The sequence below is a fragment of the Humulus lupulus genome, chromosome 2 (genome assembly GCF_963169125.1).
Source record: "Humulus lupulus chromosome 2, drHumLupu1.1, whole genome shotgun sequence".
NCBI lineage: Eukaryota > Viridiplantae > Streptophyta > Magnoliopsida > Rosales > Cannabaceae > Humulus > Humulus lupulus.
The window spans coordinates 99,347,707-99,363,936 of record NC_084794.1 but is presented as its reverse complement, the minus strand read 5'-3'; the positions used below and the strand labels follow the sequence as shown (position 1 = coordinate 99,363,936).

General features: G+C 33.0%; 1 protein-coding gene and 1 non-coding gene across 2 annotated transcripts; both read right to left on the bottom strand.

The window, feature by feature from the left end:
- Positions 1-8,103: 8,103 nt before the first annotated feature.
- LOC133820502 (small nucleolar RNA R71) lies at positions 8,104-8,210 on the bottom strand. The gene has a single exon (XR_009886910.1). It is a non-coding gene; the product is annotated as a small nucleolar RNA R71 (small nucleolar RNA).
- Positions 8,211-15,538: 7,328 nt separating this feature from the next.
- Positions 15,539-15,976, bottom strand: LOC133814564 (uncharacterized). Its single transcript, XM_062247508.1, has one exon. The coding sequence runs from the start codon at positions 15,974-15,976 to the stop codon at positions 15,539-15,541; it is 438 nt and encodes a 145-aa protein (XP_062103492.1).
- Between the last annotated feature and the right edge of the window lie 254 nt (positions 15,977-16,230).

Sequence of the window (16,230 nt, the reverse complement as noted above, 5' to 3'; positions counted from 1 at the left end):
AAGATATATAAAAGAAACATAATTGCTAAAGAATTGTGAAATTTTAGCAAAATTCACTGAAGTAAATATTTCACATATTTGTCAATTATATGAAACTTATGAACACAATTAAAAAACATTGAAATGTATTATGATTGATGCAGTTGGTGACTGATTTTTTCAAGTCCCAAAAGTTTTAAGAAAATTGCATCAAAATATTAAAATATGAAATAATGATAAACAAGATTGAAAAATAAATATGAAGATAATAAACTAATTCAGGTGTAACTATAATTGATATTGACTTGGATGTGTGTTTATTGTACAATAAAGAAGTTAACTTGTATATCAATATTGTTGTACATTTAAATATTATTCCCTGAAAAGAATGATAGAAAGTAAATTTCATTTTAAAGAGTATTGATATTATTAGTCATGTTATTATATATGCAATATTTCTTGCCAGAAGCAAGTATGGTCTTTTCAATGTTATTTCTTGAAATAAATGATTCATTACTTATGTCAATTATTCATTACACATTCCTAGAAGTAAATATCTAATTATTAGTATTATAGTGAACTTTTTCATTGATCAAAATGTAATTTATAATTACATTCCTCAAAGTGTTATAAAGTCATAAAGATTATTTAAAAATGTTCTTGATGAAACCTTAACACAATATATTGCTAGTTAAAGTTAAACATATTTTATGTACCAGTTGTACAATTTCTATATAATTGTGAATGTGGCAAAAAAAAACTTATAATATGTACCAGTTGTACATTTAATTATATAATATATCAAGTCATAAGAGTAATGAATGATTTATTTCATTAATTAATTTGACCACTTGTTGGTGAAAGAAATATGATTTTGATAGAAATATGATTTTTCCCGTGTGGATTTTCCAGATTCTCATTCAATATATATACAAAATATACAAGCTAAACTTTTGGCTATATTCACGTGTAGAGTCTGATATTATGGCTATAATATAGCTATGATAAAGTTGACCCTATTATAAACATAAATGTAGAATATATATATATACTTAAAATAGAATATTATGTACAGATTCTAATACACCCCTTTAGTCGAAACGGGAGGTTGGCGTACGTTGAGACTATCCCGAAAATCATACAAAAGTTGTAGTGGAAGCCCTTTAGTAAAGATGTCGGCTATTTGATATCGGGAAGGAACATGAAGAATATGAGCCTGACCACGAGCGACTTTCTCACGTACGAAATGTATATCCATTTCAATGTGTTTAGTACGTTGATGTTGAACGGGGTTGCCTGAAAGATATATAGCACTGACGTTGTCACAATAGACCAAAGTGGCTTTCGAAACAGGACAATGTAGCTCCAAAAGTAAGTTTCTAATCCAACAAGATTCAGAAACGACGTTAGCCACCCCACGGTATTCGGCCTCAGCACTTGAGCGAGATAAAGTAGGTTGTCGTTTAGCAGACCAAGAAATTAAGTTATCCCCAAGATATACACAGTAACCAGAAGTTGACCGTCTGGTGTCTGGACATCCACCCCAGTCCGCATCAGTATAGGAGATAAGCTTGCTAAGCGAAGAGGGGCTCAAGAGTGCCTTGAATATAGCGAATGGTTCGCTTCAAAGCCGACATATGTTGTGTTCTCGGATCATGCATAAACAAACACACTTGTTGGACAACATAAGAAATGTCTGGTCGTGTAAAAGTTAAATATTGTAAGGCTCTAGCAAGACGACGATATTCAGTCGGATTATGATAGGGATTACCTGAGGAGATACTAAGTTTTGCTTTGGTGTCCACAGGCGTAGGAGAGGGATTGCAGGAAGACATACCAGCTCGCTCAATAATTTCTTCGGCATATTTCTTTTGTGAAAGAAAGAGACCCCCTGAATGTCGCGTAACAGACATACCCAAAAAATAGCTGAGAGGACCCAAGTCCTTCATTGCAAACTCGGAACTAAGATTAGACATGATGGACTGTCTAAGGTCATCAGAAGAAGCCGTAAGAATAATGCCATCCACATAAAGAAGAATATATGCCATATCGCTGCCACGGCGATAAATAAACAAGGAATGATCTGAAACACTATGGGAGAAGCCCAATGTAGCCACATAATCGGCGAAACATTGGTACCATGCACGAGGGGCTTGCTTAAGCCCGTAAAGAGACTTCTTGAGCAAGCAAACATAATCAAGGTGTACAGGATCGCGAAAGCCAGGAGGTTGATACATATAGACAGTTTCATCGAGATTTCCATGTAAAAAGGTGTTCTTGACATCCAACTGATGAAGACACCAAGATTTAGATAAGGCAATGCTTAGGACCATTCGAATAGTGGCTGGTTTGACTACTGGACTGAAGGTGTCACCACAATCTTCTCCATTTCACTGGCCGGCACCATCACCCACAAGGCAGGCTTTATACCGCTCAAATGAACCGTCTGAGTTCTTCTTATGCCTGAAAATCCACAAACTTCGAATGATATTAGCATTAGAAGGATGGGGCACCAAGTCCCACGTCTTATTTGCAATAAGAGCATCGTATTCGTCTTGCATGGCCATTTTCCAATTATGATCGTGTAAGGCATACATAGGATTTGTGGGTAAGGGAGAAAGAGAATTCATAGCTGAAGTATGAAGATTAAGAAGTTTGCGAGGCTTAAAAAATCCATGTTGGGCTCTTGTAGTCATTTGAGGAGAGTGTGGAGGATTTTCATGAAGGCTCAACGGAGTGAGCTTTGGGGATGGTGGGGGGTTGTGCATGTTGGGTGGAGTGGGGGAGGAAGGAGTAAGAGGTGGTGACAAGGTACGGGGTAAGGATGGTTTTGTGGGGGAGTTAGGAAGAGGCAAAGAAGAGCTTGTGGGGGAGGTGGATGGAATTGATGGGGTCCGAAGAGGAGAATCAGTAGTGGGAGTAGTATTAGTGATGGGTGGATCATCAAGTGGGGTAGTAGAATGTGGACCAGGAGTGGTGGACGTGGGGTGAGAAGGTAAGGGAAAAGATGAGAAGCCTATATCCAAAAACTCATAAGTAGTGGTCGTAGGAGTATGCAATTTAGAAAATGGGAAAGTATTTTCATCAAAAAGGACATGTCTTGCAACAATAATTTTACAGCTCGATGTATCATAACACTTATAACCTCTATGATTTGATGGATATCCCAAGAAAACACATGGTGTTGATCCAGCTTGCAATTTATTGATAGAAGTAGAGGGTAGTAAAGGATAACAAAAGCACCCAAAAGTTCGAAGATGGGAGTAGGAAGGGTCTTTTTGGTAGAGAATTTTTGTGGGTGTTTGGAAAGCAAGCTTTTTGTTGGGAAGAATGTTGAGGAGATAAGTGGCCATTTGTAGTGCATGATGCCAAAAAGAGGGTGGTAGGGAGGCATGAGCAAGGAGAGTGCGGATGATGTTATTTATGGTACGAATTTTCCTTTCGGCTTTTCCATTTTGAGGTGATGCGTGAAGGCAAGAGAATCGAAAGCTCATTCCATGTAATTGACAAAGATTATGAAAAAGGCCATTGTCATATTCCCTGCCATTATCACATTGAAAACATTTTATCTCTCTTTCAAATTGTGTTTTAATATGAGCTCGAAATGATAAAAAAATGGAATGTACTTGAGATTTATTGGCAATGGGAAAAGTCCATAAAAAATTCGTAAAATCATCAAGAAATAAAACATAATAACGATATCCACCCGCATTAAGAGTAGGTGATGTCCAAAGATCACTATGCACAATATCAAATGGCAAAGAAGTGTAAGATAAGGAGTTATAAAATGGTAATTTAACCTGTTTCCCAAGAGGACAAGAGTGACAAAAAAAATTATCCCGAAATTTATTACAATGAATAAAATTGTCCTTGCAAAGAGATCTTAAAACATTAGCTCCAGGATGCCCTAAACGATTGTGCCATATTTCAGGAGAAAGAACTGCAAAAGTAGATGGTGTGGAAGGACCACTGGAAGGACTAGTGGTAATTGGATATAGATCACCCAAGCTATTACATCTCATTAAATGTTGCCCTGTCTGAAAATCCTTCACAGAGAATCCAAATGGATCAAATTCAACAGAAGCATTATTATCAATAGTAAATTTCCTCACAGAGATAAGATTTTTAATCAATTTGGGTGCATGCAAAACATTATTTAAATGTAAAGGAGGGTGAGGATGAGGTAATAATGCATTTCCACAACCATGAATTGGAATAGTATGGCCATTACCAACAGTAATATTACGATTATTGCTCATATTGAAATAAGACATGAGATTACCTCCATTAGTAGTCATGTGAGACGTTGCTCCAGTGTCCATGTACCATGGCTCATCTGGAGGTGTAAGCGTAAGAGTGTGCATGGCATTTTGAATATCAGTAGGAGTATAAGAGGATTGTGTTGACTGAGTTGTGGATGCCATGTGGGCCTATTGTGGCCTCGGCCCAAGTAGACTAGGAGGGCGGAGAGAAGTGGTCAGCCGCTGCCAGGGGGTCATAGTGGGGTACGGACATGGTGGGGTAGCCCAAGGTTGCCACTGTCCAGTCAAATTCGGTGGGAAAAACCAATGTTGCGGCTGTGGCGGTGCCGAGTACATGAAGGGTTGACTACCACGGCCACCGCTCCGGCCCTTTCCTTTGCCACCGCGTCCTCCCGATCCACCTCCACTGCCACCGCGATAGTTGGATCTGCGGTAGTTGTTGCGGTAGTCGGTGCGGTAGTCGTTGCGATTGTTACGAGTTTGGGATGAGTTTCCATGTGAATTCCCAGTCGAAGGATCATCATTAGTCAGTATAAGAGCAGATGGATCGGTAGAATGACCGGCCTTTTTCGCCTTTGCTGTTTCTTCTAGAACTAGCATAGATCGAGCCTTGTAAAAAGGAGGAAGAGAGTCGCCATGACGAATCTGTGTACCAACACCAACATATGCATCGGAGAGACCGGAAATGAGTTGAAGAACTAACCTTTCATTGGACACGGGGGCGCTGATAACTCTACAAAATAGAGTTATTTTACCATGTTTTACATGCTAATTGTTGCTTAGTTCATGAGTTTTTAATTAACTTATTAAGTTTTTATGTAATTTTTAATTTATTAGTCTTATTGTAGTTTTCTAGATTTTTATATGTTTTTATAGATATGTTATTATAATATGTTGTAGTTTAATTATTTAAAATTAGTATTGTTAGTTTGAATGCTAAAAATATGATTTTATTGAAATTAAATGTTATGTAAATTAAATTTTAATTAATGTTTTCATGGGAGTTATATGATATATTTTATTAATGAAAATATTTAATTTTAATTTAGTTTATAATTTATTGTGTAGGAAAATTATTGCCCTTGAAAAGCAAGAAAATCAAAGGAAAGATGGTAATTTTGAAAGAAAGTAACAAGAAAAATGGTGTTTCTCCAAAAGCCCAACCACGTGAGGCCCACTCTAGGCCCAACCCGTGGCCCCCCCTCCAACACCCAACCACCACATTGCTGCCATTTCCCTTATTGAGCCCAACAAAAATGCAATTTGTCCCTTTGTCCCCTATGACAAAAATGCCAACTTTTTACCCTTTTTCCTACACATTTTCACCACAACATCATCATTACACCCTATAATTTACCTCTACATACCATATTTATTTTATTTAATTAATCTAATCAATTTAATTAATTTAAATTGATTATTTTAATAAACTCACTTTGGCTATAAATATGGACTTTCAAGACCATTTTTGGGGTGCTTAATTTTTTGGTTACCATCTTTTTCTCTCATTTTCTCTCTACCATTCTCTCTTCCATTTGGGTTTTTCAAGAGCATTTTGCAAGTATGTATGTCATTTATTTTGTAATTTCTATTCTAGTTATGTGCTTCTAATCTTTTTTTATAAGATTATTAAGATCATGATGAAGCAACTTGTAACTAGGTAATATTTATGTTGTATGTTGATTTCCCTTGTAATGCAACAAAGTCTATGGATTTTTCTTCTTCATATATTTCTTTCATCTTAAATATCTTGTATTTTAGATTGTTAGAACATTTTTACACTTTGTTCTTCATTAGTGCATAAACATAATATTCTTTGTGTAAGATGTGTCATTAAATTGTACACATCCATGCTTAGAACAAAAATATTATGTTTTGCCTTATAAATAATGTTCATTGATTTATTTGTTATTTCATTAGATTGATTTACACTAAATGCTTTGAAATTATAATTTTGAAAAGTGAAGAAAAATCCTATCTTTTTATAAGAAAATTGTGCTTAAAATTATAAATATTTTTGGAAAATGATAGTTTAAATTATTTTAACTATCACTAAAACTTGGGAATCAATATACTAATAAATATTATTAAACTTACATTTTGTGGATTCTAGTATCTTAATAATCTTTTCTTTTAATACTTATTTTCAACTCATTATTGGTTTATTTTCATTATCTTAAAAAGCTTTATTTTTCAATATTTCATTTTATGTTCATACTATTAAAACTCATCAATCTTTGGAACTAGGTTAGAATTTATTACTTTTGATTTAAAATAGTTTCATTTTCGATTTTAGACAACTCCTTTGGGTTCGACATCCTTGCTTACGATCACTATTCTATATGGACGATTCGTGCGCTTGCGATATATAAATTTTTAAACATACCCGTTTAGGGTCCATCAAGTTTTTGGCGCCGTTGCCGGGGAGTTGCAAGAGAAAAGAAACGAATTTATCTCAAGGTTAGTGAATTCTTCTACTAGTTATTTTAATTTTTTTTTTACACTTAAAAAAAAAAAAACAAAAAAATATATCTATAAAATCTAAAAAAAAAAAAAGATAAAAAGAAATTTGGGACGGTTCAACCACCCATAAAAAAAAATATATACTTATATTTATATTTATTGTTTTTTTTTTTAGTTGACGGCACTTGTGCCTCCTATCTATCCTTTTAATTTTTATAGTCGATGGCACTTGTGCCTCCTAATTTTGTTATAATTTTGTTGTAATTTTATTTCTTTTATATCTTTGTTAATTGATGGCACTTGTGCCTCTTGACATTTGTTGTAATTTTCTTTATTTATATTGTTGTAATTTTTATTTTATTTAATTTCCGCAAATTACTAGTTGATGGCAATTTTGCCTCCTAGCTAGTTGATGGCAATTTTTGCCTCCTAGTCCTCTATCTTATGTTTAAGTTGATGGCACTTGTGCCTCCTAGTTTTTACCTTAATTTTGTTATGGTTGATGGCATGCTATGCCTCCCTACTCTTGCTTAAATTTTAGTCTTATTTAATTTTTGCCTTATTTTTCTTTGTCTTCTTTAATATTTTAGCGTAATATTGTGAAAAATACTTGAAAAAAAAAAAATAACCTAAATCTTGTCCTTTCACCATAAGCAATTCTTGCTTAAAGGAAATTTGACCAAAATTCCCATCCGCCTCTACTAATTAACCTCGGGGAGTTGTTAGTAGTGCGCGAGTAAGTGGAATCAAATAGGCCTGGGGACAAGTAAACCATAAGAATTATATTGTTGTGAAATCTCTAAAAATTCTAAGTATGCTCTGTGGTTGCGGTTTTAACTGATCTTCCACATCAGAAAATTGTTTGTTTGAGATTATCCTTGTTGCCTTGTTTGTGAAAAATTGTATGCATCATTGGGAACGTAACTCTAAAAAACGATTAGTAAAAAGACGTTTATCTTTGTTTGAAATTGAAAGTGTTAGTAAAAATTTGAGCATCATGGAACCTATTGCTAATATTCTTGATGAAAATGTTGTGCCTGAAAAAACTTTGCTTGAATATTTTGCACCTATTTCATCTAATGCTCCTTCATGCATTGTTTTACCTACTACTTCTGCTACTCATTTTGAGCTTAAACCCGCAATCATTCAATTATTGCCATCTTTTTATGGGTTAGATAGAGAGGATCCTTACATGCATGTCAAAGATTTCTTAGAAATTTGCTCAACATTTAAATTTCAAAATTTTTCTGATGAGTCGGTCAAACTAAGATTGTTCCCTTTTTCATTAAAAGACAAATCAAAAGCCTGGTTAAATTCCCTTCCCACGGGGTCTATAACTACATGGGATCAACTTTATAATAAATTCTTACTGAAATTTTTTCCTATGTCTAAAACTGATAGTCTAAGGAGAGAAATCTCCGAGTTTTTTCAAAAAGATAATGAAGAGTTTTATGAATGTTGGGAAAGATTTAAAGATTTATTATTAAAATGTCCTCATCATGGTTTTGAAAAATGGAGACTTGTAAAATATTTTTATGATGGTTTGACTCCCTCTAATCGTCAAATGATTCAATCTATGCATACTGGAAAATTTTTAAAATTTCAAGGACAAGAGGCGTGGGACGCCCTTGAAGATTTATCTGTCAATTCACAACAATGGAATTATTTTGATCCTAGGTCTAGGTCAACTAATTCACCAAAAAGAGGAGGAAGGTATGAAGTAAAAGAAGAATTAGACTTAAGAACATCCTTAGATAAATTAGCGAGAAAAGTAGAAGCTTTAGCCATAAGCCAAACTATAAACTCTCCAATTCAACCTAGAAAAGATGTTTGTTCTATATGTTCTAGTCCTTGCCATAATGCCCAATCATGCCCTTCCTACCAAGAAGCCTTTTCTGAGGAGGCCAATGCACTTCATACTTATGGGAAACCAAATGATAGCCCATTTTCGTCCACCTACAATCCAAATTGGAGAAACCATCCGAACTTTTCATGGAGACAAAACCAACCCCAAATGAATCAAGGGCACCAATACAACACACAAAACCAAGCTCATGCCCCACAAAATCAACCATATTCGCAACAAAGAAAACCTTCCTTAGAAGATACTTTACAACAATTTATGCAATCCACCCAACAAATCCTACAAAATCAATCTCAATCTATTACCAAACTCGAGACACAAGTAGGACAACTCGCCACTGCTTTAGCTGATAGAGAAAAAGGAACATTCCCTAGTCAACCTATCCCTAATCCAAAAGGTCAATATGAGATAGGAAAGTCTAGTCATAATGGAGAAGTCAAATCAATTTCAACTCTTAGGTCTGGAAAGAAAATTGTCAAACCCGATTACATACCCGAGGTTGAAAATGAAAAAGAAAAAGAAAAGAGTCAGCCTCCTAGTTCTAATCTCAATGACTCATCAAACAAAGAAACTCCAATCCATCCTTTCATTCCAAAAGCCCCATTCCCACAAAGATTACTTCCAATTAAAAAAGGCAGCCAATATAATGACATCTTAGAAGTTTTTAAACAAGTTAGTATCAATATCCCTTTCTTAGATGCCATTAAACAAATTCCTGCCTACTCTAAATTTTTAAAGGATCTTTGTACTATTAAAAGAAACACTAATGTTCCTAAAAAGGCGTTTTTAACTGAACAAGCTAGTTCCATTATTCAATATAAGAGTCTTGTTAAATATAAAGATCCTGGGTGTCCCACAATTTCATGCATTATTGGTGATCATTTTATTAACAAAGCTTTACTTGATTTGGGTGCTAGTGTAAATTTATTGCCTTATTCTGTTTATAAGCAACTTGGTCTTGGTGAGCTAAAACCTACCTCTATAACTCTTCAATTAGCCGATCGTTCTGTAAAAATTCCTAGAGGCATTATAGAGGATGTTTTGATAAAAGTTGATAAATTTTATTTTCCTGTTGACTTCATTGTTCTTGATACTCAACCTATGGAAAATATGCATGCTCAAATTCCTATCATTTTAGGTAGACCATTCTTAGCTACATCTAATGCAATCATAAATTGTCGTAATGGTGTTTTGAAATTATCTTTTGGAAATATGACTGTTGAATTGAATGTTTTTAATGTGGTTAAATCTGTTGAGTGTGAAGAAGTGCATGAAGTTAACATGATAGATAGTATTTGTGAAAATGATGGAAATGACTTATTTGATTTTTGTGAAAAATACTTTGGTATGAACTTGCATGTTGATGACTCTAATGATGATGTGAATTCTTTGGTAGAGCCTATACCCTTAAATGAAACCAAAGTTGAACCTTTTTCACCCTTAGGTCATGTTCAATCAATTTCTGAGTCTCCAAAGTTAGACCTTAAACCTTTGCCAGAAAATTTAAAATATGCTTTTCTAGGAGAGTCTGAAACCTTACCTGTTATCATAGCATCTGCTTTAGATAAAGAACAAGAAGGTAAATTGTTAGATGTCCTTAGAAAACATAAAGAAGCCATAGGTTGGACCATTGGAGACATTAAAGGAATTAGCCCATCCATATGTATGCATAGAATCCATCTAGAAGAGAATGCTAAAACCTCTCGGGAATGTCAAAGAAGATTAAATCCAAATATGAAAGAAGTAGTTAGAGAAGAGGTCATAAAATTGTTAGACGTAGGTATCATTTACCCTATTTCTGATAGTCAATGGGTTAGTCCAGTTCAAGTTGTGCCTAAGAAATCTGGGATCACAGTTGTTGAAAATGAGAAAAATGAATTAATCCCTACTAGAGTACAAACAGGGTGGAGAGTGTGCATAGATTATAGAAAGTTGAATAATGTTACTAGAAAAGACCATTTTCCATTGCCTTTTATTGATCAAATGCTTGAACGATTAGCTGGCCATGCATATTATTGTTTTCTTGATGGGTATTCGGGGTATAACCAAATCCCCATCGCCCCAGAAGATCAAGAAAAGACTACTTTTACATGCCCTTTTGGAACTTTTGCATATCGTCGCATGCCCTTTGGATTATGTAATGCACCTGCGACTTTTCAAAGATGTATGATTTCGATTTTTTCTGACATGGTTGAAAGATTTCTTGAAGTATTTATGGATGATTTTTCTATGTTTGGTTCCTCTTTTGATGAATGTTTGCACCATCTTTCACTTGTTTTAATTCGTTGCAAAGAGAAAAACCTTGTGCTTAACTGGGAAAAATGTCATTTTATGGTTAAAAAAGGAATTGTTTTAGGTCATGTAATCTCATCTGATGGAATAGAAGTTGATAAAGCTAAAGTTGACCTTATTTCAAAACTTCCCCCACCTAAAACTGTGAAAGAAATTAGATCATTCTTAGGCCATGCCGGTTTTTATAGAAGATTTATAAAAGACTTTAGCAAAATTTCTCGGCCTTTATGCCATTTACTTGGAAAAGAAAATGCTTTTGTCTTTGATAGTAATTGCCATGTTGCCTTTGAAAAATTAAAAAATTTGTTGACTACTGCACCCATTATTCGACCTCCTGATTGGAAAATACCTTTTGAAATAATGTGTGATGCTTCTGATTATGCTATAGGTGCTGTCTTAGGACAAAGACTTGAAAAAATACCTCATGTAATTTACTATGCTAGCAAAACTTTAAATGATGCTCAATTAAATTACTCCACAACCGAAAAAGAATTGCTTGCTGTTGTTTTTGCATTGGAGAAATTTAGATCTTATTTGTTAGGATCTAAAATTATTGTCTATTCTGATCATGCTGCATTAAAATATCTCTTATCGAAAAAAGATGCTAAGTCTCGTTTGATCCGTTGGATCCTGCTTTTACAAGAATTCGACTTAGAAATACGTGATAAAAAAGGATCTGAAAATGTTGTTGCTGATCATTTATCTAGACTAGTTGTTGAAACTATACATGATTCCACTCCTATCACTGAAACTTTTCCTGATGAACAATTAATGCATATTTCTTCATTACCTTGGTATGCTGATATTGTTAATTATTTGGTCACTAAAGAAATACCATCTCATTGGTCTAAACATGATAAATCTAAATTTTATTCTGAGGTGAAAAACTTTATTTGGGATGATCCTTACTTGTTTAAATACTGCCCTGATCAAATAATTAGAAGATGCATTCCAAACTGTGATCAGTCTAAAATCATATCTTTTTGTCATGATCATGCATGTGGAGGACATTTTAGTGGTAAGAAAACAGCTGCTAAAGTTTTACAATGTGGTTTTTATTGGCCTACTATCTTTCATGATACATATGTTTATTGTAAAGCTTGTGAACGTTGCCAAAAGTTAGGAAGTTTAACTAAAAGAAACATGATGCCTTTAAATCCTATTCTTATTATTGACATATTTGATGTTTGGGGCATTGATTTTATGGGACCATTTCCTAACTCTTTTGGTAATCTTTATATTCTTGTTGGAGTCGATTATGTATCTAAATGGGTTGAAGCTATTGCATGCCACACTAATGACCACAAAGTTGTGCTTCGTTTTTTGAAAGAAAATATATTTTCCCGTTTTGGTTCACCACGTGCTATAATTAGTGATAACGGTACTCACTTTTGTAATAAGCCATTTGAACATTTGATGAAACAATATGGCATTACACATAAAGTCTCAACACCATATCACCCACAAACTAGTGGTCAAGTTGAAGTGTCTAATAGGGAAGTTAAGCACATTTTAGAAAAAACTGTGAATCCAACTAGGAAAGATTGGTCCTTAAGACTCATTGATGCATTATGGGCGTATCGTACCGCGTACAAAACGCCCATTGGCATGTCACCCTACAGACTTGTGTATGGGAAGGCGTGCCATTTACCTGTTGAGTTAGAACATAGAGCCTTCTGGGCAATTAAGCAGTTAAATTTTTCTTTAGACAAAGCAGGTGAGAAACGAAAGCTTCAACTCAATGAACTAGACGAAATTAGGAATGATGCATATGACTATTCAAAAAAGTATAAGGATCGCATGAAATTTTACCATGATAAAAATATTTTGAGAAAAGATTTTTATCCAGGTCAGAAAGTCCTTTTATACAACTCTCGTTTGCATTTATTCCCGGGAAAGTTACGCTCTAGGTGGTCTGGTCCTTACATTGTTCATATTGTTTTTTCACATGGAGCTATTGAAATTGAAAATCCTAAAAATGGTGATATATTTAATGTTAATGGACAAAAATTAAAACCATTTTTGGAATTAAAAACTGATGAAGTGGATGAGATACTCCTTGAGGACCCTGTTTACCATGCTCTTTGATTCCTGTGTGATCTTGATAACTTGTGTTTTATTTGTATTGTTGTTTTATGTGCGATTTAATTTTTGTTAGTTGTATCCTGTTCTATCTTGTTCTATCTTCGCAATGCACAATATCGAGGTACGACCATTCTAAACTTTACACTCTTGTCAATTTTAATTTATATTTATATTTTGACACATTGAGGACAATGCTTAAATTAAGTTTGGGGGTATCGAGTTTTATTGTGTTTGTTTTGTGTTTTATTTATGTTTGCTTTGCATTGTTTTTAATGTTTTGTGTTTTATTTTATGTATGCTTGTTTGAAAAGAAAAAAAATGTTTGTTTGAATTTTTTTTATTTATTTATATGTTGTGGTTTTGTTAATTTTTTTTTTATTTGTTCATTTTCATAAAAATTCAAAAAAAAAAAAAAATTAAAAAAATTATTTACAAAAAAAAAAAAAAAAATTTGGTGATATTTTTCATTTTCAATGATAAAAATTCTGATTGAGTTTGAAATTAATTCTCTTAAAAATATGAATAATTTTTAAGCTTTGTTTTTAATTATTGGGTCAATTTTGCTTGTAACAAAAATTACATTTTTCATAAAAACTCTTATTTCCTATAAGTTTAAGTGAAAAATAATTTTAATAAAAACATATTTTCTAAAAGCAAAATTGACAATTTAATTAATTATATAAGCTTAACTTTTATTCATAATAATTTCTGAGAGTTATTTTCATTGTGCAATTTTTGAGAAAATCATTTTTATATCACCAATAAAAAAATATATATATATGTGTATTTTAATTTTTCTTTTGCTTGAGGACTAGCAAAACTTTAAGTTTGGGGGTGTGATAACTCTACAAAATAGAGTTATTTTACCATGTTTTACATGCTAATTGTTGCTTAGTTCATGAGTTTTTAATTAACTTATTAAGTTTTTATGTAATTTTTAATTTATTAGTCTTATTGTAGTTTTCTAGATTTTTATATGTTTTTATAGATATGTTATTATAATATGTTGTAGTTTAATTATTTAAAATTAGTATTGTTAGTTTGAATGCTAAAAATATGATTTTATTGAAATTAAATGTTATGTAAATTAAATTTTAATTAATGTTTTCATGGGAGTTATATGATATATTTTATTAATGAAAATATTTAATTTTAATTTAGTTTATAATTTATTGTGTAGGAAAATTATTGCCCTTGAAAAGCAAGAAAATCAAAGGAAAGATGGTAATTTTGAAAGAAAGTAACAAGAAAAATGGTGTTTCTCCAAAAGCCCAACCACGTGAGGCCCACTCTAGGCCCAACCCGTGGCCCCCCCTCCAACACCCAACCACCACATTGCTGCCATTTCCCTTATTGAGCCCAACAAAAATGCAATTTGTCCCTTTGTCCCCTATGACAAAAATGCCAACTTTTTACCCTTTTTCCTACACATTTTCACCACAACATCATCATTACACCCTATAATTTACCTCTACATACCATATTTATTTTATTTAATTAATCTAATCAATTTAATTAATTTAAATTGATTATTTTAATAAACTCACTTTGGCTATAAATATGGACTTTCAAGACCATTTTTGGGGTGCTTAATTTTTTGGTTACCATCTTTTTCTCTCATTTTCTCTCTACCATTCTCTCTTCCATTTGGGTTTTTCAAGAGCATTTTGCAAGTATGTATGTCATTTATTTTGTAATTTCTATTCTAGTTATGTGCTTCTAATCTTTTTTTATAAGATTATTAAGATCATGATGAAGCAACTTGTAACTAGGTAATATTTATGTTGTATGTTGATTTCCCTTGTAATGCAACAAAGTCTATGGATTTTTCTTCTTCATATATTTCTTTCATCTTAAATATCTTGTATTTTAGATTGTTAGAACATTTTTACACTTTGTTCTTCATTAGTGCATAAACATAATATTCTTTGTGTAAGATGTGTCATTAAATTGTACACATCCATGCTTAGAACAAAAATATTATGTTTTGCCTTATAAATAATGTTCATTGATTTATTTGTTATTTCATTAGATTGATTTACACTAAATGCTTTGAAATTATAATTTTGAAAAGTGAAGAAAAATCCTATCTTTTTATAAGAAAATTGTGCTTAAAATTATAAATATTTTTGGAAAATGATAGTTTAAATTATTTTAACTATCACTAAAACTTGGGAATCAATATACTAATAAATATTATTAAACTTACATTTTGTGGATTCTAGTATCTTAATAATCTTTTCTTTTAATACTTATTTTCAACTCATTATTGGTTTATTTTCATTATCTTAAAAAGCTTTATTTTTCAATATTTCATTTTATGTTCATACTATTAAAACTCATCAATCTTTGGAACTAGGTTAGAATTTATTACTTTTGATTTAAAATAGTTTCATTTTCGATTTTAGACAACTCCTTTGGGTTCGACATCCTTGCTTACGATCACTATTCTATATGGACGATTCGTGCGCTTGCGATATATAAATTTTTAAACATACCCGTTTAGGGTCCATCAGGCGCCGACGTTAGAAAGTTGATCTGAGAGTGACTTGAGATGTTGACAATAAGAAGAGGCATCGGCAAAATCTTCCATTTAAACCTTTGTAAACTCTTGGTCCAGGTAAAGTGCTCGAGAGTTCTTATTGTCGGAGAAGATATCCTTCAGTCGGGTCCAAGCTAATTCAGCAGTGGAATCACGTTCAAGAATGGTGTTGAGTAGATCTTCAGAGATTGTAACGTATATCCATTGTAGAACAACGGCATCAACACGTGACCAAAGATTAGGGTCTGTGTCTCGCAGAGAAGAACCGGGCTTCACTTTGTTTGGTGAGGGAGGAATGATATGATCAAGAGCTTTATAAGCTCTAGCATGGATCTTAAACAATTCTGACCATGTTATATATTGGCCCTTTTTAATGTCAAGTGTGACTTTGATGAAGCTAGTGATATTCGGAACTGTAAGAGCAAGATGAGGAGGAACCAGAGAAGGAGAAGAGGAGGAGGATTTTGGATCAATGGGGTCGGCAGACATGGTGCAAAACGGAGAAAGGAAAGAAAATATATATATATATATAAATGAGTTTGACGGCAGCTATGGAGGAAGAACGTGAACCTATGCTCTTGATACCATGAAAGAAATATGATTTTGATAGAAATATGATTTTTCCCGTGTGGATTTTCCTGATTCTCATTCAATATATATACAAAATATACAAGCTAAACTTTTGGCTATATTCACGTGTAGAGCCTGATATTATGGCTATAATATAGCTATGATAAAGTTGA

Coding starts and splice junctions, on each gene's coding strand:
- LOC133814564 (XM_062247508.1), bottom strand. CDS start 15,976: ATGTCTGCCGACCCCATTGATCCAAAATCCTCCTCCTCTTCTCCTTCT.